A 21034-nucleotide genomic window follows, 5' to 3' on the forward strand; every position below is an offset into this window, starting at 1 on the left:
TACTGTTGGTAAGTAACTCGTACATTAGGCGCTGACAATGCCGATGAATACACATTGAGCCGGACTACACCATCTAGTGGCGCACAGGGGTATTTGGTCACAAAAAATTCCAGATCCAGTATGATACCTGGGATAATTTGAAGATCAGCAATTATGGCTACATTGATTCTCTTCCAAATAAGGTGTTACCGAAGGTAAGTAACTTATTTGTCAGTGACGAACCTGCACACGGTGGGCATGGGCGCGACTCCAAAACATGTGCAGAATGTGCCTTCATGAACCCAGAAGGTGAAGGGAAGCTGTATGCCACCAAACACCGAAAGAAGTCATGTACCTCGCACAAGTCCTGCTCCTAGTCCAGGGCAGAAATCTGTTCCCAAGACGGGTCTTCTTCGTGTTGGAAAAATCAAAACTGGACTCAATCCCTTCCTGCCACTCTTAGTCCAAAGAGAATATGTGATGGCATCACGGTACCCTATTGAGGAGCTGATTCCACAACTGGTCCTGCTCACCCTCAACTGTCCAGGGCATCTACAACTCCGCAGCAGATGGTAGTTTATAAGGAAGGTCATGCAGTGTATTTTTGCCTCTCTCTTAGCTCCCTCCTTTAGGTCTCAAAGAGCCACAGGGGTCTCCAGTCTGGTTACTGCCATTGGACCACACAATCACCTCTAACACGCCTTTGGTTCCTCACCGACTCCAGTGCAGACTTACATTGTGGCCTGCAAGACCTGCACCAATGCCTTCTTTGTTGACATGCCTTCCTCACAAGCTCCATCATCTTTTTGGCTTGGATTCTAACCAAAGTATATCACCACCTGATAATGATGATGGTGCTGATTTGCCTCAACATTTCGAATACAACAGTGTATATATGGATTTTGCAGGAGGTCAGTGGCTTGATACTTCCCCCCCGATAGAGGGTGCATTTTGACTCTTGGACCCTTGACAGCGGAGAGTGCTTCAGTTGCCATTAAATTTGACGTAAATCCGAGGTTCTAGACTTATTCTTACAGAGGTTATGCACGTCAGAGCCCTTACTCCCATTTAATGCAGTGACTAACACCATTAGGGGCAATTGGGCTAAGCCTGATCTGTGTCCACCATTGAACAAGCAAATGGACAGACCATCGCCTGGTGACCTGGATTTTCTTACGCAGCACCCTACTCCTCAGAGGGTGGTGGTCCAGGCTTCCACCGCATAGTAAATCCTTACTTGTTCCCCACAACTCCGCTAGGCAGGGAGTCTAAGAGAATCGAGGCATTCACCAAGCTCCTCCCACATCAGAGCAGCTTTAAGTGGACCCCCTCGCCATCTTGCTACAAGAGGTGCATACATTATTGGCTTAAAGGGCTATCAAGAAGGTGCTGGCCTTTTAATTGGGGACTCTTGCTACTTGGAGGCCGTCTCCTTTTTTCTTTTTTTTTTTTTTAGATCTTTGTCCTCTGGATGCCTTCCTTCGGAAGGATAAATTCAAAATTCTTACACTAGCCCAAGTTCTATCTGCCCTAGATCTAGGCGGCTTCATAAGTGCCCATTCAGGACATTCGGGCTATGATCCCTATCTTTCCTCCTAGGTCCTGGATTTCAGTGAGAGCAGCTTTGAGGCTTTGAGGACTGCTGTCCTCATGTATGCTGCTTGGCCACTTTGCCAGGTGACATAGAGTGCTGCAGAGGGATCTGAGATCTCAATAGCCCCAAGCACTAAGGACACCTGTCAGAAGTCATCAGATTGAGGAAGACTGCTCCACTGCAGAATTGGAAGCTGTTCGACTGCAACCTGCCTAGTCTCAGACCCTTCTTCCTCTCACACCACACCACTCCCATATGCTTTGGAAGATCATATGGGAGTGGTGTGCATCAAGGGACTCTGGTCTCCAGTGGAAGACTGGCTCCTTATAAATCTGTTGGAGCTGTGGGCCATTCGCCAGGTTTTGAATTCCTCCTACTGTTTGTTCAGCATGGTATGGCTGGTGCATGTTCACACTGCCAACACTAGCGGCATGTGTTAATGAAATAGGAAGGGCAGAGTAGGGCCATGCGCCTCTGATCTTGGATGGAGTGTTGAATTACCTCCCTGATATTGAACGACCTGATGGGATCTTTGAATGCCAGTGTTGATGAGCACCGACTTCGACGCTTGGCAGATCATGAGAAGCTGTTGCATCCTGAGGTGACACGACACAGGACTTCTTCAGACATTTGGGAGAGCCCTGGTGGTATGTTTTTACCTGCATCAAGAACCAGTAGTGTGAAAACTTCTGCGTGTTGGAGTTCTGAAGATCGGTCTCTGTAAGAGACTAATGAGTATTTCCACCACTGCCTCTCCTACCGAGTTCTGAAGAAGTTCAGGAACCACCAGGCTCAAGTATTCCTAGTGGCTCTGGATTGGGCCTAGAGAGTGTGGAATGAGGTACCTTTGGGAATTAGCATTTGTCCTCCGATCAGGCTACTGTTTCAGGAGGGTCTTATGTCCTAGCAGGTCAGGTTTTGGCCCCTTAACTTGCCTGGCAATTTACTGCATTTGATCTACCTCCTAAGGTTGTGGATGTCATCCTAGAGATCAGGTGTCCCTCCATAAAATATATTTATGCAGGGCGCTGGTACAAATTTGTGGCCTCTTGTAGAGTCTGAAAAACAGACTTCGTTGCAAGCCAAACTCTTGGATATTTTGTTTGTTTTATCTTTGGCCTAGCAAGGTCTTGAAGTGGGCACCATTAAAGGTTATTTGTCAGCCGTTTCAGCCCTCTTATGTTTGCTGGACCAACTCTTTGTTTATGCCACCTGTATTGATTCAATTTATTAAAGCTTAGCCCCCCCCCCGGCCCGTTTGTGATACCTCTGTGGCACAATAATTTGGTCCTGATGTTCCACATGTGTCAGCAACCGTTTTTGTCCTGCCTCACCCCTCGAACAGGGGGCGAGATTCAATCAATTAGACCCCAAAAAAGGATTGAGCTTTTATATTGACCTGATCGTAGCCCATTGGGTGCAGGATGAGTTTTTGTGGTGCTCTCTGGGTCTATGAAAGGTATGGTGGTGCAGAAACGGACTCTTCCAGGTTCGCTAATCCTCTGCATTAAGATCTGGTACTAGCTGGCAAGGAATCGGCCTCCAGAAGGACGGAGTGCCTATTCTACCCGGGCCAAAGCTGCAACCACTGCATTGGCTTGTGGAGTGCCTGTTCTTGATAACTGTCCGGGTGCGATGGGAGTGTTGTTGCATATGTTCATGAAGCAGTACTGTCTGCCAGGCAGGTCCGCCAGGAAAGCTTTTCACCCATTTGGTCCTGCAGGACCTTTTGGTCCTAGTCCACTCCAAAGGCCCTCTTCCTTTCAGAGGTTCTTATTTAGTATCAGTTCTAAAGGTAGGGAGTCTGCTGTTAGAAGTGTCCTTCAAAAGAATAAGTTACTTACCTTTGGTCACGCTCTTTTTGGTGGATACACTATCTAACTGCCCTCTGTCTCACTGGCCTCCCTGTTCTGTGGAGTGGTTTCCTTATGACATATGAAAAGATCCTAAATTCGATCTCTGCTCACTGGTACTGCTGATTGTTTCGTGCTCCGTGTGGGAGGGTGTGAAAAGAGACAATCAAGAAAGTAATGTCAGCGCGCAGGTTTGGCGCATATATGGGCTGCACAACACTGCTTAAATGGCCTGCAGAATCAGTACTGTGAAAAGTTTCTGGATCCTGTCTGTTGTAGGAATATTCTAAAGCTGAGAAATCTGTGGACAGATTATACCATTTTAATGCAACTTTTGAAATCCTTTTATCTGAATATAAACAAGTTCTCTAGTTTGTAATATAGGTTAGGTCTATTTCTAAAGATATATATTCTTGAAACAACATCCATAAACCTAAAGCAAAACTTATTAAGGTGTTCATGACACATATCTGTTACCATTTTATAATGATAGTTGAATACCACAATATCTCTTCAAAACGTTTGAATTCTTAGTTAAATGTGCAATGTCTTTTGCTTTAGATGTTGAACTGCTCTAGTAAACGTGTGAGACAGATTTATGTTGGAACTATTGTTTGGAGCATGTGCTGTTGTAGTTAGATGCAATGATCTGCTTAGTCCTGTCATGTAGTGTTGTGTGTGGAATTTGTTTTTCTTTCGAATAAGTCTTTGATTTATATCTCTAGACTTCTCCCATAGCCCACAATATATTAGAGACATCACTTCATATTGTGTTTTTTCCATTGGCGGATTCAGATGTTTCAGCTAAAGTTCTGGGACTAGCAACTATATATTTTTCTTTTGAGGACAAATAGCAAAACGTAATGGCAAATACCCATTGGGTAATCACTAGCAGGTCTCTAGCCTGCCCTCAAAGTATGAGGGGTCGACCTGCTCTGCTTATCTGGCGTTCAGAAATGAAAAGATGGTTAATGTTGCCTAGAGCACTGCTGGGCTCATCATGAGATGCATCATCAAACCCCAACCAACATAGCTCATATCTTCAGCCCATGTACTGCGAGGTGGCTTTTGAGGAAGGAAAGGTTACTTTAAGTTTTCCACCAGCCAAGCAGGTACAAAACCCAGAGGCTTCATCATTAGAGGTATCCGACATCGAGGAAGAGACTAAAACTCTACAGCCAATTTAAGGACCTACAACAAACACCTTGCCTAGAGCCCCCCTATTCGTCACCCTATAACACATGATCGACCTTTTGGAGGTCAACCTCGAATGCCATCCAAGCAAAAGGCAGAGCACTGCTCCATACTAACCTGGGCATCGAGTTCCAAGATTGGGAACAAGAGGCATCACTGACCTTCAAGTCTGATGTTATTCTGTGAGCCTATTTGACATGGAGTCCCCTTCGGCTCTAGGGAAGTCTAAAGGCAGAGGTACAGTGCCTAACTCCATCCAATGTCAACCTGAGGGACAGAACAACTCTCCTTGGAGCCATAATTCATGCCAAAGCCTTTTTTGAAGCTGACTCCCTAACTGGCACCAAAAATTACCTCAATATCGATAGATATTGAAGTCTATTGAGGGATCTCCAGATATTGGTGCCCACTGAAATCCCTGATGTTGGGCCTCGCGCAATCTATTTGTATTTGTGTACCAGAAATATCCATGCAGCCCACCTCCTAGTCAGAGGCCACACATACGCCACAGCCAGTTGTAGACAGGAAGAGAAGGGTAGCCTTTGAAGAGGGACTATGTGAGGAGCTGTGTAGTTTATTCATCTTAAGAAAAGCAGAGAACAGCCCAATGCCCAGAGCCACCACACCCTCCGTCTTCTATCCTTTACCACCACCATGTACTCAGTCTGTTCACTCTTTGCGCACAAACTCAAACCATGATAGTCAGCCTGTCTTTCTTTGAGTCTGCATCACTGGAGGAATACCGTTGGGATGACTACAACGTCGGCCCACAGGAAGAAGTTAACCTAGAGCTTTATCACCTCCCAATGACACTACTGCATATCATACAATAATACAAAGGGCAGCTGAATATCGTAAGGTACACCTACAGGTAGTGTAGGTGGATTTCTTAGTTGAAATGCTACCAAAAACTGAAGAGTGGTGCAGTATTTGTCAGTGCTTAATAGCATAACGAGATGTGCTACTGAGAACTTTAAAGCACCTTGTAGGTATGAGTAGTAAATCCAAGGGTGGAAGAAAAAATATGAACCTGCTCCTAATTGTCCACCATATATCAGAGGCCATGTTCCACTTGACTCTCTCGTTCACATGGCCAGGAAAATAGCTGCATCCCAGACTACTAGGGGCGCGCCACCTTGTGAGGAGAAAATTAAGAACATAGATGCAGCTGGTAAGTGCGCCGCAGTGGAAGCAATGGAAGATCGCCAATTCTGTGGGGCTCCTATCCCAGGATTAACCTTACCACTGGAAAGAAATGGATGTGCTGGTAAAACACTCTCCCCAAAAAGTACCACAAAAGAGGACCAGAGTGCAGCCAAGAAGGCAAACTCATATGTAATGACAATATTTTGCATGCACAGAACTCTGCAGATACATCCTCCAGGGAGTTAAATACCTGTATAATTCTTTGCCTTCCTGCATGACTTGGGGTATTGGGCTCTGCCTTGTTGTTTATCAACACCTCATCAGTTTTCCTTTGTAGGGGGAATATATTTGGGAAACACAAGTAAACAGCATGGTAGAGAACATTTAACAATATACCAACACTGTCAAAGCATCGGTTGCCCTACAAACACATTAACCCAAAGCTTGTTTTTAAAAATAGCATTCTAGATTTGGAGCCAGAGCTGTACCTTCAACTGAGTGAATAGGTTGCAAACAGCAGCAGTCCTTTCAGTGGGGTAATGAGTCAAGACAATGGTCTGCTGTTACAGAAGGAAGTACAGGCACTTCTCAGCGAAGATGCCAAGCAACACCCGGACCAGGGAGTGGCCTCCCTGCACTTTATTATGCCAAAAAAGGATGATACCCTGCAACTGATGATCGATCTCAAACCAAGTGAATCTGCATTGAAGCACTTCAGAATGACAACCTTTCAGGCTGTTATTATATTGCTCTTACCAGGAGATGCCATGGCAACCCTCAACCTTAAAGACAGCTGTTTCCAAATTTACGTACATCTGGCACACCACTGCCACCTGGGCTTTGTGGACAGCACTACAAGTTCAAACTCCTTTCCTTTGGGGTCACTACAGCCCCAAAAGTGTTTACCAAATGCCTAGCAGTGGTAGCTGCACATCTGGGAAGAGATGCTATTCACAGTTTTCCATTCCTAGACGACAGGCCGATAAAGAGCAACAGTGCAAATAAATCGCATCTAGAGCCACAGCAGATGCAACCTTTCCTAGTAGCAGTGTTAAATTTATTCACTGGTAAAGCCTAACCAAATTCAGAGAAAGTGATTGCATCACGTCCACTTGCAGTGAGGATGGTAAAGAAATTGATGGGAATGTTAGCTCCATGCATAGTAGTAGTGCCGTACCCAACACTTCACATGGGTCTACTACACAAATGTCTGGCAAGGCAATGGACACAAGCAGAAGGGCATTGGGAGGATTTAGTGCTGGTAGATTACAGAATTCAGCACAATCTCCAGTGATGGAACAACAAAAACCTGTTGCTGGACATACCATATACGGACCATCATAGCTGCTTGTATATCTATCCTCATTCAAGATCAGGGTAAGCTTAGATATCCAGACCTTGGGCAATATAACCTAGCGATTTGGCATCTGACTTCCTAGAGTTTGGATATCTCAAAAACCCTCAGAAAAAGGTCCATTACTGTGTGGTAATATTCATAGAACCTCTTCAAGCAACAGTACCAAATATTTGTTATTTATGTGCCCCTCCAAAAATCTGTGTTGGGATGCACTTCTGTTCGCTTACATTAAGAAGAGTGGCAGCATACATGCAATACCGAGAAATCTCATGCCTGTTAAGAATACCTGTTGTCAAGAACTTTAGGGAAGCTTGTATGCTAAATTCTTTTAGAGAGTCCTCTTACTCCTTCATGAAATCTTAATTGAGTCTTAACAAGACTTATGAGCCACTATAATAATGTGGTTTATTTTGGCAAAGATTTATTTCCTCGTCGCCGTTAGCTCCCGAAAGAGTGCGAGCGAGCTTTAAAAACCAACAGAGGACAAGTCATTTTTCATGGGACATCAAGACAAAATGTCTTAAGGACGAATCCAAAATGTCTTCAAAAGGTGGATTCCCTTGCTTCGTTAACCAATTAATTGAGATGCTGCTCTTCTTCCCTCTCCTAGAAACAGTGACCGAGAGGACGTTACACACAGTAGATTTTAAAAGGGCACTAATGTACTACATTGATGGAACAAAATCCATCTACAAAGCTCCTCACTGGTTTTTCAGAACCTGACTATGGCTGGCATTGCTGATTGTTAGGTGTATAAAGACATGTTATACTAAAGCTCAACATACACTGCTTGTAGTGCCTAAAGCACATTACACACTAAAGAAAGGGGCTACTACAGAAAAATTTCCACAACAGAAATTGGTAAAGCTTCTACATGGTCAGTGTTGGACCTGGCCCTTTTGGCAGGTTCACCCCGAGACTTTTTGCTTTTTCCTAGCCTGTTTCTGGAACCTGGTATTGGTGATTTTAGGCCTCTGCGCACTTTTTCACTGTGGTACAGTGTAAAGTGCGTGAGCTCTCTGTGTATGTGTGGTGAGTGACCTGCCCTCCCATTGGAATGAATGGGGAATATGTATGCCTATGGTAGTTCCTGATGTGTGGGGAGTGCAGGGTCGAGTTTGATATGTGCGAACTCGTGAGATTGAATGCTGCGTAATGGCGTATGCGGCATGGTTGTGTCTAGTCTAGAAGTGCCACTTTGAGAAGTTGGCATATTTGTGTAATTTGTGCCTGGCGTGTGATTGGCTGGTGAGCCTGGCCCGGAGTGCCTGGGCCTGCTTGTGGATTGACTGTCTGGTTTGAGGGTGACAGGGGCTGCAGAGCCCCAGGAGGTTGTCTGAGTCTGCCCGTGGATGAAAGGCAGCATCTGCTGCCAAGGAAGTGGGTGGAGATAGCACCTGAGGGTGAATAAGGCTGTGCTTGCCTGCCACAATGCTGGCTCCACCTCCCCGCTGGGCGACTGTCACCTCTGTCCCTGACACTGACAGGACTTCCCTATAACCAGTTCTAGCTGGTTCTCACACTGCCTGCACAAAGACTTCAAAGACTTTTCTGTGTATAAGAAGGGGCTGTGTCCCCTTCCAAAAGGTTCTTGTTTCTAACTTGAATCTGCCAGGGGCGTGCTGCTGCTTGGGCTCAGGGGAATCCCTGGGCCCTGCCCAGCCCCTGGACACCTGATGGACTTTTCCTGGATGCTGGAGGATTTTCCTGCTGGGGGCTATGCTGCTCCCTCTTTTATTCCTGGACTGCTGAGGTTCTGGACTATTGAAGGACTTTTTATTTGCTTTATTGTTGCCTCTAGCGCTTTGGAGCGCCTTATCTCTCCCCCAGCGCCTTATGTTGGCCAAGAAGCGCTGTATTTCATTTATAGCGCGGAGAGCGCTTTCGTTTTGCCCCCAAGCGCTTTGTAGCGCTTTTATTGTTTTTATCGAGGGTGCCACCCCTCGGATCGTGATTCCCCGCCTGCCTGCCTAAGCGGGGCCACTGCGCTGCCCGCAGCGACCCAGAAGTGCGCGGCCGGCCAATCCTAGCGCGACCGGCCGGAAGTCCCGCCCCCGCAGCCCGGGTGCCGAGAAATGGCAGCCGCGAGGCGAGGAGAGAAGAAGTGCGGCAGAGATGGCGCGGGGCTCCCGTGAGGCTGGGAGAGCCCCGCACCCAGAGAAGAGGCGGCTGGAGGTACCGGCGGGGCTCCGGGACCGAAGAGGAGCCCCGCGCTGCCCAGAGAGCCGGTGAGTGCGTGCAGAAGGAGGGGCACATTGCCGGTGCCCGCCCTCCCTCCAGTGGTGCCGAGTCCTTGCGGGAGGCGCTGAGAGGCCCCCGCGAGGCCCCACTTGTCTGTAAGCCCTAAGAGGGCTCGAGGGCCATTTTGTGTATGAAGCCACGAGGGCTTCAAGGGGGCCTAGATACTGCCAGTAGGGCGGCCCCGGTTGGCAGAGGGTCGCCCCAACGTGGAGGTAGAGCCCAGAGAGGCTCTGAAGGGGCATATCTGTTTTCGCTCCCCGTGGGAGCAGAGGAAGCCTAGGGGTGCCGGTTGAGAGGCACAGAGCCAGGGCGGCCCCGATTGGCAGCGGGTCGCCCCAACGTTGTAGAGCCCTGAGAAGGCTCTCTGGGGGCATGCTTTGTTCTTTGGAGCCCCGAGAGGCTCCCGCCCCTATTTTGATTCACGAGCCCAGCGAGGCTCGAGGTGCCATGGTTTTCAGAGCCTGAGGGCTCAGTGGTGCATATATAGTTTAAGAGCCTGTGTGGCTTCAACGTTTGTGGACACGAGTGTCTTCAGAGCCTGTGTGGCTCAGCAGTTGGCGCAGATTTATTCAAGGGGCTAGTGACAGCCCCTGGCGCAGTTTTTGTTGATTCACATGCAACCTCCCTCGTCCCTGGAAGCTATCTTTGATCCAAGATGTTTACCGTTAATTCATTTGTTATAATACACAGTATATTTAGTTTTTGTCTTGTTTCAATATGCTCCATTTTTATTACTCGCTTTCTGGTGAAAACAATCAGAGGTAGAACCTTTGTCTTGGTGCGCTGACGGCTATCGGAGGAATTTCAAGATATTTCAAGACTACAGACTTTGTTGAAGAATACAGTTTGCAAGTATCTGCAACCAACACTAAATGGCAGGATTATGCAGAGCATGTTAATCAACAGCACTACAAGCTGCAAACAGATATTTACAGGGTAATTAACATTTTCCTTTCTATTTGTATCAAACATCACCGTTCTGGCAGACACGTCATTCATCAGGACTAATATTTCCGACTAATATTCTTGAATTTGTTGGCATTCCCATACTATGTGGTAAAGATTTGCCTGTAAACATCTTGGGCAATAGCTGGAATACCCGGGGTACAATCTTGCAACCAGGGCTGGTTTTAACATGTTTTGTATTTCAAATATCTGACTTGTGAAGGATTTCCCAGTAGATCTCGAAATCCCAGCAAGTGTCATCAAACAAAAAACTTTATATAATATCTGTTGGGTATTGATTCAGTACTGGATAAAGAGAAGTGTTTTTTCCTCTTTGCTGGATGACCCATTTAAGGTTTGAGCAAATATACCCAGCATAAATGTACTGATGTGTGATCCTTTCTTCTTTCAGTCCTTCATTTGGAAGAAATGACCTCAGTCCTTGCATTTCAGCCAATCGTGTTACATCACCTTCTACCTCATCCCCAACAACTGGCCTTTCTACCTCATTAGGCAGCCAGTGGCAATCTTTTCCCACGCCTGCCAGTGCGAACACTACTGCATCAGTCCGCCAGCCTGCCAGGTAGGAATGTCACTTAAGAGATATGGTGCAATTTTGCAGGGAAATGTTGTGCACAGTATCACTTTGTGAAAATCCCTGCTACTAGAACTTTTCATTAAGTCCTGTCTGTTTCATTTGACCAAAAAGGGTCTGTTATGACGTAGCAGCTCTGTCCGTGCCATGCTCTTCTCAAAAATGTACTTGAAAACCTAAATCATAATATTCCTTTGGGCTTCACAAAGGAAAACAGATGTAGGAGGCCTTATTTTTCTCGGAGCGCATCTTGAATTAGCCATTTTAGCCTAGTCCCAACACTTGCAGTACATTTTTAAGAAGTACTCTTGAGTTGGTTGTTGACATGCATGCTAGAGGTCTTTACTTATATCTGGAGATAAGCCCACCATTAAACTTAGTCTGTGAAACAGAATGTTTGAATCTCTTTGTTTTGGGTTGGGAATGTTGCTGGGCATTCTCCGATAGCTGCAGTAATTCAACTCTGGGTGTAATTGGGAATTGAGTTTTGAAAGAGGAGGAATTTGGATAATGGAATAACAATGAACCGGACGCCTCGTAGGGCAGAGTACAACTGTACCATGTTTGCATTACAAGCAGAGATCCTTTAATGAATGCCTAACTAAATACTTGTTAGAGTTATAGGAGTTTGACTCCTTGGGTTATTTCATTTAATATCAATGCTAGCTTAACTATGTCACCTTTGTGCACTTCAAATTATTAAAGGAGGACCCAGCACTGGTTTTGAAAGATTTGCACTTACTTGTTTGTGAGTTATTAAATAGCTGGTTGTATGGGTAAATCTGTCTCGATTTTGCTTAGGTCCGCTTTACCTTACTTATTATTTGTCTTTAAGTGCTTAATTGCTTTATAACAAATATGAAGGAAATGCGTAAATCTAGTGTGGAACCCTCTGAATATACTTTTCAGGGTTCCGCCTCGGCTACAGGCTGACTCCACAGCAGAGAAGTCTTCAGAGAGTACACCTGCAAGCACTCCATTAGGTGTCCTCACCAACAGACCTCTGCCCAATGCTGCCAACAATGCAGTTACATCTGCCAACACATCCTCTACAAGTGGTACTGAAACCTCTGCTGGTGAAGCCAAGGAGAGGCGTCGGTGAGTGCAGCTGTGGTTCTTTCAAGATTTCTCGTTTAAAAAAAAAAAAATATATATATATATATATATATATATATATATATATATATATATATATATATATATATATATATATATATTTACTAAATGCTGTTCATTTAAATGAGGACTTTCATGGAGTCCATGTCTAACTATATGCATGCACAAATTGCTGGCAGTGCCTCATTGTTGGTAGCAACTGATGGGACGTGGAGATAGGAATGGGTAAAACCAGTCCTACTTTGTCAGTGGACTTAATGGAATACCAAGCTGGAAAAAAATTCCTTCTCTTCAGGCAAACCTAGTAGTGGAAACTAGAAAAGTGTTGATTGTTTGATTCTTCTAGATCACTTTCTTTCTCCATGTAGACTTTTAGGACCTCCAGGGCACCCTGTTGCCTCAGAGCCAGACTTCAGAATAGTTGCAGGGTTTTTCTAAAGGTCGGTTGTGTTCTATTTCATGATTTGTGTGACTGAAATGCCTAGCTTGCACAAGAGCTGATTCTAGCCACTCCATGACTTTGTTTTTATTAATCGACTATGTATTACTTTTGGAGGCATCTGTGTAGATCAAACTTAAACTTGTCAGGCAAGTGGAGTTCTCCAAATTGTATCATGATATATATCCAACATTTGAGGATACAGAGCTGTTGCAGGCATGTTTACAACATGAATTCATGACAATACATGCCTACAAATGATTTGAAAGACATAACTGTGGGCTGAGTTGGCCTCCAGCTCTGGGCATATGGTGGAAGATAAGTGTATTGTGGTTGGTCGCCTAAGCATGTTTTTTATCTGTTGAGATGTGTATGCAATTAGGCTGGGGTCCTGCTATGGTGTTGCCTTATGGGGAATGGTTAATTGTGCCCCACTTCAGACCCAAGAGAATATATTTTTCAGGAGAATACTTGAAGAGCCTAATTCAACTCCCTTCTATATAGTACATTAGCAGCTTGCAGTTCCCCATATTGATGATTACATTCGTAGAGCCCCGTTAACTGCCTTGCACAGGATTAGGAGCAAAAGTGGAACTAGATTCACTCAGGATATTTCAACAGATTGCCTGGGCCTTGATAACAGCAATAACATCCCATGGCTGGCATATATTAACAAACTCCTAAAAGAGTTTGGCAAGAATTTTTATATCAAGGACCCTGCGCAAATGTTATGCTATAGTAAATAGGAACTGAAAATGGGGTTTATAGGGGGCTAGGGACTTTTTGAGGGATGCTAATGAGTCTAAAACCAACAATCAAGGAATACAGTGAGGCATTACGAGAGATAGGTATGCACCAATATCTGTTCTGGGTACCGAAGTGGCGACATAGATTTTATCTAAGATTAAGATTGGGTACCCTTCACTTTTTAATAGCCTTTCCCATACGGGCAAATATAAACAAAAACTACCTTGTTGCCCCTGTGATGGAAAGTCAAAACCGTCAAACTTCATATTGTTTTTTTCCACCCGCTGATTCAGATGTTCATGTGCCATCCCCGGGAAACATTCAGGAACCTAGGTACCAGCTGTCAGGAACTTGACCCCAGCAATGGGAAAACCTCTGCAGACAGTCTTTCATCTGTGCCAGCCAACCTTTAATTTCAGCTCTTCGCAAAAGACCTCACTTGGAGACAACTTCAAGGAATCCAATTGTAGTTTTTGAGAATGACTGTGGGGGAGTGTTTTGGAGATAACACCTGTCCAACTTTGCCCTAAGTTCAATGCCAGATACCAGCTAGGCCTCGGGTCCTTCCCTGATGTGGAGGGCCGCGGATCTGGGGCTGATCAGCAGTGAGCTCAGGAAAGCCGAGTGTGGAACCAAAAGACCAAGGACACGGCAGAGCGAGTGACTATGGGGCTGATCGGGACGGCACTGAGGCCCCAACTGGCCCCTGTTATGGCCAATGCGGGCGCAAGCTGATACCACAGGACCTGAGGGAGTGAGAGAGGTTAGGCGTGAGAGAGGGAGGGTGGGAGGTAGGGGTACAGAAGCCACAGAAGAGGGGAACAGCCAGGAGTTTCGGATTCACAACTTGGTCTTGGCAAACGGCTTCCCCGACCGAGTTTGCTAAACAGTGAGAGGTGGTGACAGTATACTCGGAGGGCGAGGCAGTGAGAACTGCAGGTGGGAGTCTTCGATGGGGAGGCAACAGCCCAGCTATTTCAGCTGGGGACCGGAAGGTTTAACCAGGAGAGTGCTTGGATAATGTGGGGCCGAGAGAGACTGCAGCGACCCCTCACCTCTGGGCCCGACCAGAACCAGTTACCTTGGTGCTCCCCTGGCTACTAACAGGGGAGGCACAGAGCACCTTGCAGGGTGCCAGTCTTGACTTCATAGCCTTATCTGTGAACCATCTGCTGTTGAACCTGAGAGGGACTAAAGGAAAGGGTTCATATAGACTGTTGACCACCTTACAATAGGAGGTAAGCAGCAACTCCTTGGGGGGGTGGGGAGGGAGTTTGGGGACTGAGCTTACCTACAGGAGGGTCATAGAGAATTATACAGTCAGCAGCAATGGTGGCCATCAGAATCCTCCTTCTATTGGGGACCTACACCAGAAGTCTGTTGCCTTGATCTCTTAGGTAGGGAGCTCCCAATCCTCATGCTACAGATCGAGCGACAATGCCGACTCCTTTTTCCTGGCAACACAGGAGCACATTCAGTCACTGTTGGAGTTTTGAAGCTCTCCGGCATGGCTGGACCAGCAGTTTACAATCTTTTGACATTTGTGGACTTCCAAAAAATTATGACTGAAATCCGCGGACCCCCACTGTGTCATTATTGGAAGTAAGGCAACCCTAGCCTAAGCAATTTTCATGATTTGGACCTGAAAAAAATACAAAAATAAGTATGCACCCTTTGAATTCTCAAATATGAAAACATTTTGTATAATTCGCTTTTCAAATTTATAATGTCGCTTTCCTATTTGTGTATACTTTATTCATTTTAACTGAATTATTTCATTATTATTTGTCTGAAACTGTTGCGGACCCACATGGGTATGCCTCACGAGTGGCTAGCCAGACTCAAAACAACATGGATCGCACTGCCCACCTTGAAAAGCTTGAAAGTGATCATTCCACATTATAGATGAACTTGATTACCTGGAACCTCACATAAGAATTTAGGGCCTTGTATTTACAATCCCGCCTGCAGATCTTGTGGGCCTACATCCAGGCCCATTTTGCTGACATTCTTCAGTTGATGGAAAACTGCCAGATTCTGTTGGACGGTACCCACAGGGTCTACTCCGCATTGCAACAGCAAAAGAATCTCCCCCGACACCCTTACTAGGATTCATTTCTTTACCATGAAGGAAAAATTTCACAGGCAGCTCGCCAGTGTGAACGAAATCTTCAGAGGAGTTACTATATTGCTCTTCAAAGAAGTCTCTGCCCAAACGCTCGACAGGTAGAAGAAATTCTGTGCGATAACCCAGCAGCTGCTGAAAAAAAAGGTTACTTATTGCTGGTGATTCGCCCTTCGACTCCTCTTTACTTAGAAAGTTAAACGATATGCAGTACGCTACCTCATTTGAGGCTTGTGAGGCCTGGGCCTGACGCCCTCATCGGTAGCAGATGGGTTGGTTGGTCATAGGACCCTGAGAACACTAACCTAATAGACCAAGGAAGATACTGGTGCTTACAGTCTACATATTCCGCCCAGAACAAGGCTCGCAAGCACGAACACCAAGGGGACCAAGACCACAGACCATCTTCACTGGAAGAAACCACCCCGCCATGAAAGTCCTCTCGACAAGGGACAATAATGCAAAGGTAAACCCACTGGTGACTACGATTTTGAAAATTGGCTTTGCTGGTATGGGTTGCTTTTTCTCATGGAACCTGGCATTCGGGGATAGGGCTCCCATACCCGACCTAGGAGCCTACCCCTGCTTCTTGTTTTACCAAAAGTTCTGTGCACCTAATAGACTTTTAACACCTTGGTCGGGTGTGGGTTTTCGATCCTAATCTTATCCACCTTATTAAAGGTAGTTGTTCATCCCTCAATATTTTCCTGGATCTCCATGTCCCAGACATCTCACACACTGGTCCTCATACGAGGCCATGAGGCCAACATGCACAGGATCAGCGTATGACCGCGCACACTCACACTAGCTATCATGACGCCTCTAAAAATGGTGTAACTTAAAATGCAGGGCCTGAACTCCCAGATCAAAGGCCAGGTCTTATTGCTTTGCCTTAAACCGAAAAAGGTGCAAATGGCACTATTGCATGAAACCCACCTGCTCAAATCTGACACTAAACGCCTCCATTCATTCTGGTTCCCTGTGCTGTACCATTCCTAATATACACGCCAAGACTCACAGGGTAGCTATGATCCTACGCAAAGGTCTGTGTTTTCATATAGACAACACACACAGACTGCGAGGGTCACCAAGTAGGGATATGGGGAATAACAGGCTATATTCCAATAATTATCTCCCTCTGTGGCCCCAATTAGGACAGGGAAAGTTATTTCAATTGCCTCTGTCCTGGAATCTCTCAATTTGCCATAGGCAACATCATAAAGGGAGGGGATTTCATTACCCCACTAAATGTAGAGTTGGACTGCTCCCACCCCAGACATGGCAAGCCCCACTCTCTGGCCACGCTGTTACAAGGCTGATGAGATATAGACTTTGAGGACCTAGTGTTCCCACCACCCACATAAAAAGGATTACAAGTTTTACTCCAACGTCCTTGGACATACTCTAATCTGGACTATTTCTTGATCTGTCAGATCTTATTACCCAGACTAACAGACTCGACCATTGACATCCAATTACTGTCAGAACATGCACCGGTCTGGCTGTTGAACACCTCTCATCCACAAAAGCCATACCCAAAACCTTGGGTTGTAAACCAAATCAGGTTAAGAGATCCAACCCTAAGGGAATGTATTAGGTAAATAATTGAATGTTATTTAGTTGAAAATGACAATGTTGCAGTATCTCCCCTGACCCTCTAGGACGCGTCAGTCTGTTTTTCTTGGGGAACTCCCATACCACATGACGACAAATGAACACCTGGCCAAACAACGTAAGGTAGATTTAGTAACTCGATTTTCCCAGGTTCAAGAACAGATTTAAAAAGGGGGCTCAACGAGAACTAAGATTTTGGTAGACTGAGAGGGGAACTGGAACAAATTCAAATGAAAGAAGCAGTCAAGAAACAACGGTCAATCAAACCTACTACAAGCAGTGAGATAAGGCCAAAAGCCTTCTGCCCTACAAGATTAGAGTAGTGGCCTTGCAAAATTATATCAAGTTCATAAAAAATGAGGGCACTGTAACTCTGGACACAGCAGAGATTCTTGCTGTCTTACAAGTAGATTTTTCAACTCCAGGCTCAGGGGTTGGATACGAGTGCCAAAGACGAATATCTGCATGATTATTCACCACCAGATTTGGAAGAGGTAATGCGCCTCCTGGAGGAGGAGATCTCACATGAAGGAGTCCAAGAGGTAATCAAGTGGTTGCCGATCGGAAATCCCCGGAAGGTTTTCCAGCTTCCTTCAACAAAGGCGTACGCCTTTCTCCTGGTCAATCATCTCACAAAGATATTTATTTCCTGAAGACTGATGTGATAACAGACACTATGGTGAGCTCCCATCTCATTCTGTTCTGAAACCAGATAGAATACCGAAGCAGTGCTCATCATAGCAACCAATCGCACTCCTTAATTGCTTCGTGAAAATATTCATGTTCACCTTTCTTTACAGCTCATTAAAGATGTGAAATATTGAGAATGTGTGTCCCAGTGTGCCTTTGTGCAGGCAGCAGGACAGAAGGCACTGAATCTATGGTGGCTGACTAAACCTAAATTCATGGACACACTTGGAAAAAAAACTACAAATATTTCCTTGCCAACACGAACTCGAACTCCCCAGCCATCTTTCAGAAGCCTACAATCCATTTGTAAGTGGGTCAGTAATCTCCACAGTCTCACACCTGAAACCAGTACAAAAGACAGCTAGTTTAGAAATTACAATACAAGTAGCAGAATCTAAACTCGGAGATCAACAGTTAATCGAATGTGCAAAAAGCCTTTAATAGTTTCTCATGGGATCATCTATTTTCTGTCCGGTCACATCTTTGGGTTAGTCACTGTTTTTTCTCAACCACTGATTACAATACAAAGACCTATTGGCACATGTCTGAGTGGGAGGTGTCCTATTGGAGCCATTCCCAACAAGACGTGGAAAGAGACATGGTTGCACATTGCCACCCTGACTCTTCACCCTGGCTTTTGAGCCCCTTGCACGAAAACTTAGAGGGATGACCAATTTCCTGTGTACAAAAGAACAGACCGCTAGAGGGATAAAATATCCCCATATGCAGTGTATCTCTTGATTTACCTCAGGAAACCCAGCGAGTCTAGGCCAAAGTTAATCCATGCTCTGAAAGAATCCATTGAACAGTCTGGGCTGAATGTGAATTGGAAACGTTTTTGATTATTCCCTGTTGGTTTGACGGAAGATGATTTAACCTGGTCTACTCTGTCGAGTATACAAATACATCGACTTTGCTTCTCATATCTTACAGTTCAGATGGCCAACAGCAAACGAGTTACCAGACATTAAAACAATACTCCCCATGCTGAAGCACAAATGAAGAGACCAACATCTGGCCTACTCTCCCAGTCTCCATACTGGGAAAAACTGCCATTATTAAATGATCCTGCTCCCAAAAATAATATATTCTGATGGATACTTGTAACCACAGATTCCTCACCTTTAGAATATCTCTGGTTCAAGACAGGACCTGGAAGATTTAAACAATGTTGCTCCCCTCTGCCGGTAGGCGGTGCTGTGCAGACCTGTGTTGACTTTGTTTCACCTGTAAGTGATGATGGAGACTCATAAGCGCCAGGCCCGCACATCCGCATCCGTTCCTTTATTTCCGTGCCTTCGTATGCTTATCCTGGGTTTGCTCCCAACTTTTTCTTAATCTGGGTTGGGTTATCTGCCCATCCTGAGGGGGACTAAAGGCAGTATGCTACAGGGGGCCATCGGCCGCCCAATTGACTCAAATCCCAAGTTTGTCCTATTCTTAATCGCATGAGGAAAACTTCACCCTTTCCGAGAAATTGATGCCAAGGCTGGGTTTAGTAATAGGGAAAATATATATTGCTAAAACTGTAGACACCTGGGGGTCCCTACTATCTCGAAATGGTTGGCAAGCTTGGACACCTGTTTCATCCTACAGTGTCCTACAAATGAAGCCAGGGAGAGCTCCCTTGAGCATATAGGGTCTGGGGAAGTGGTTGGAATACAGAGGACAGATGGCCACCCATGGATGAGAACCCGATAGTTAACCATGAACAAAGAAGTAGGTTTTAGTAAAGGGTAGAAGGGCCCGTAGCACATAAATCCTGTCACTTGCTATTGTGATCCCATTTTACTGTGATAGTCCATGAAATATTTACCTTCTTGTTTTTATTTTTCTTTCCCTTTCCTGTACCACACAGAAAATGCCAATAAAAGATTGAACACACAAAGCTTAGAGGGGTGCCACAGTTCATCCCTCTATTTACCCAGCCCCTCCAGCTCCCAACGCCAGTAAGCATTTCCAGTGACCGCGTTGCCACCCAGTGGCTGATCCTGAAAGTACCGGTCACTGGCATGGTTTTGCACAGCCCTTTGCGGCTGGCAGCTCTTTATCTCCTGAAACAGTGAGCAGTGCTGCTAGCAGCCAGCGATGGATCGCCAGACACCTTCTGCTCAAGGCTCTTATCGGCCTCTCTTGGCTGGTCACCTTGTGTCCAGATAAAGCTCTTGTCACCGGTCTGAGATGTGGCAAAAGAGCATGAGAGACTGGCTCTCAAATTTCCCATCTTTGGAAGAGGTTCTGATGTTAGGACGGCATGATATGCTTACTAACCTGACGTCAGGGTTGCTTTTTCCAAGGTTTGGCACTTGCCCCCTTGCCAGAGCTCTAGTCGCTGCGAACTAATATCACAATATCATTCCCTTTCTTGTGCGCACGAAGGAAATGATCTCAAGGTGGAACTAGAAGCACAGAAATATTTTACTAGCTTCTGAGCCCTTATATCTCGTTCTTTGGAGATGCTGGTCAGCGTTTCCGGACAAATGTCAGTAGAGGGCGCCACATGACGGAACGACGCAAGGCACTTGTAAGACAGCACAGAGGCTAATGGTATCACAGGTATATGTTTTTCATGTTATATTTAGTTTAGTTTTTCTAAAGTACCAATGTAATTTACCAGTTATGGAAAAAAGTTTGTTCGGGTGGGATTATACGTAGTATAGAATGGAAAGCAGAAAACAGCACACTTTTAGTTAGGGTTTTCTGTAAACATGTTGTTACATTTTAAAACAATCATTCTTTTCCAAGACCAGATGTTTATATCGTCTTATTTGCTTCAGAAGCCACTATGCAAAGAGAATGTGGATGTTTTATTACGACTTTTTGTGTGCCCCTGGCTGTGTGCTTCAAATGAAATGGCCCTTTAGATTACATAGGCAAACATTTTAGGATGCTAGTAGGATGGCATCAATTTAGAATGGCATATTTAAGTGAACTGCAGATGTAGCAAGCAGGCTTACCTGATTGACAAATGCAACAGCACACACCGCCGTTGTTTCAAAGTTAGCAATTCATAGGAATATTGTCATATATTTGAAATAATGTTAGTAATTCACAGGAATTGTATGTCGTCATCTGAAAGTTGCAGCCACTGGGAAGCATGGACAATTAGGTTCCTTCTCACAAAGCAATTATGCTCTCAAAACATAATCTCAGGGTTCTAGTGACATTAACAGGCCACTCAGCCTTCGGAAGGATGTTCACGCACCTCCGTCACCCCCCTCCCCACACGCACACCCACACACCCATGCCTCTGCAATCATTATTGAGATGACAAAGTGTATCTCTCTGTTGTGGATCACAGTGTCATGATAGGATGCAAATTCATATTCTTTCATTTACGTGCAAACCTTTTTAATTCCATTTTTTTTTTTTTTTTTTTTTTTAAATATTTTTATTTTT

The 21034-nt window shown here is 45.2% G+C and overlaps 1 protein-coding gene across 5 annotated transcripts in view; it reads left to right on the plus strand.

Moving 5' to 3' along the window:
* The window catches only part of PPP1R12B (protein phosphatase 1 regulatory subunit 12B), a 916156-nt gene that overhangs the window by 386172 nt on the left and 508950 nt on the right, over positions 1-21034 (plus strand). For all 5 annotated transcript variants that reach the window (XR_013594883.1, XM_078644174.1, XM_078644172.1 and 2 more), the window contains 2 exons: positions 10722-10892; positions 11814-12002. Coding sequence is in view for 4 of the 5 variants with exons in the window: in XM_078644174.1 (XP_078500300.1) it covers positions 10722-10892; positions 11814-12002 (360 nt within the window). In the remaining variant the exon portion in view is untranslated. The remainder of the gene's footprint in view (positions 1-10721; positions 10893-11813; positions 12003-21034) is intronic.

Source organism: Lissotriton helveticus, chromosome 5_1 (genome assembly GCF_964261635.1).
Source record: "Lissotriton helveticus chromosome 5_1, aLisHel1.1, whole genome shotgun sequence".
NCBI classification, from domain to species: Eukaryota; Metazoa; Chordata; class Amphibia; order Caudata; family Salamandridae; genus Lissotriton; species Lissotriton helveticus.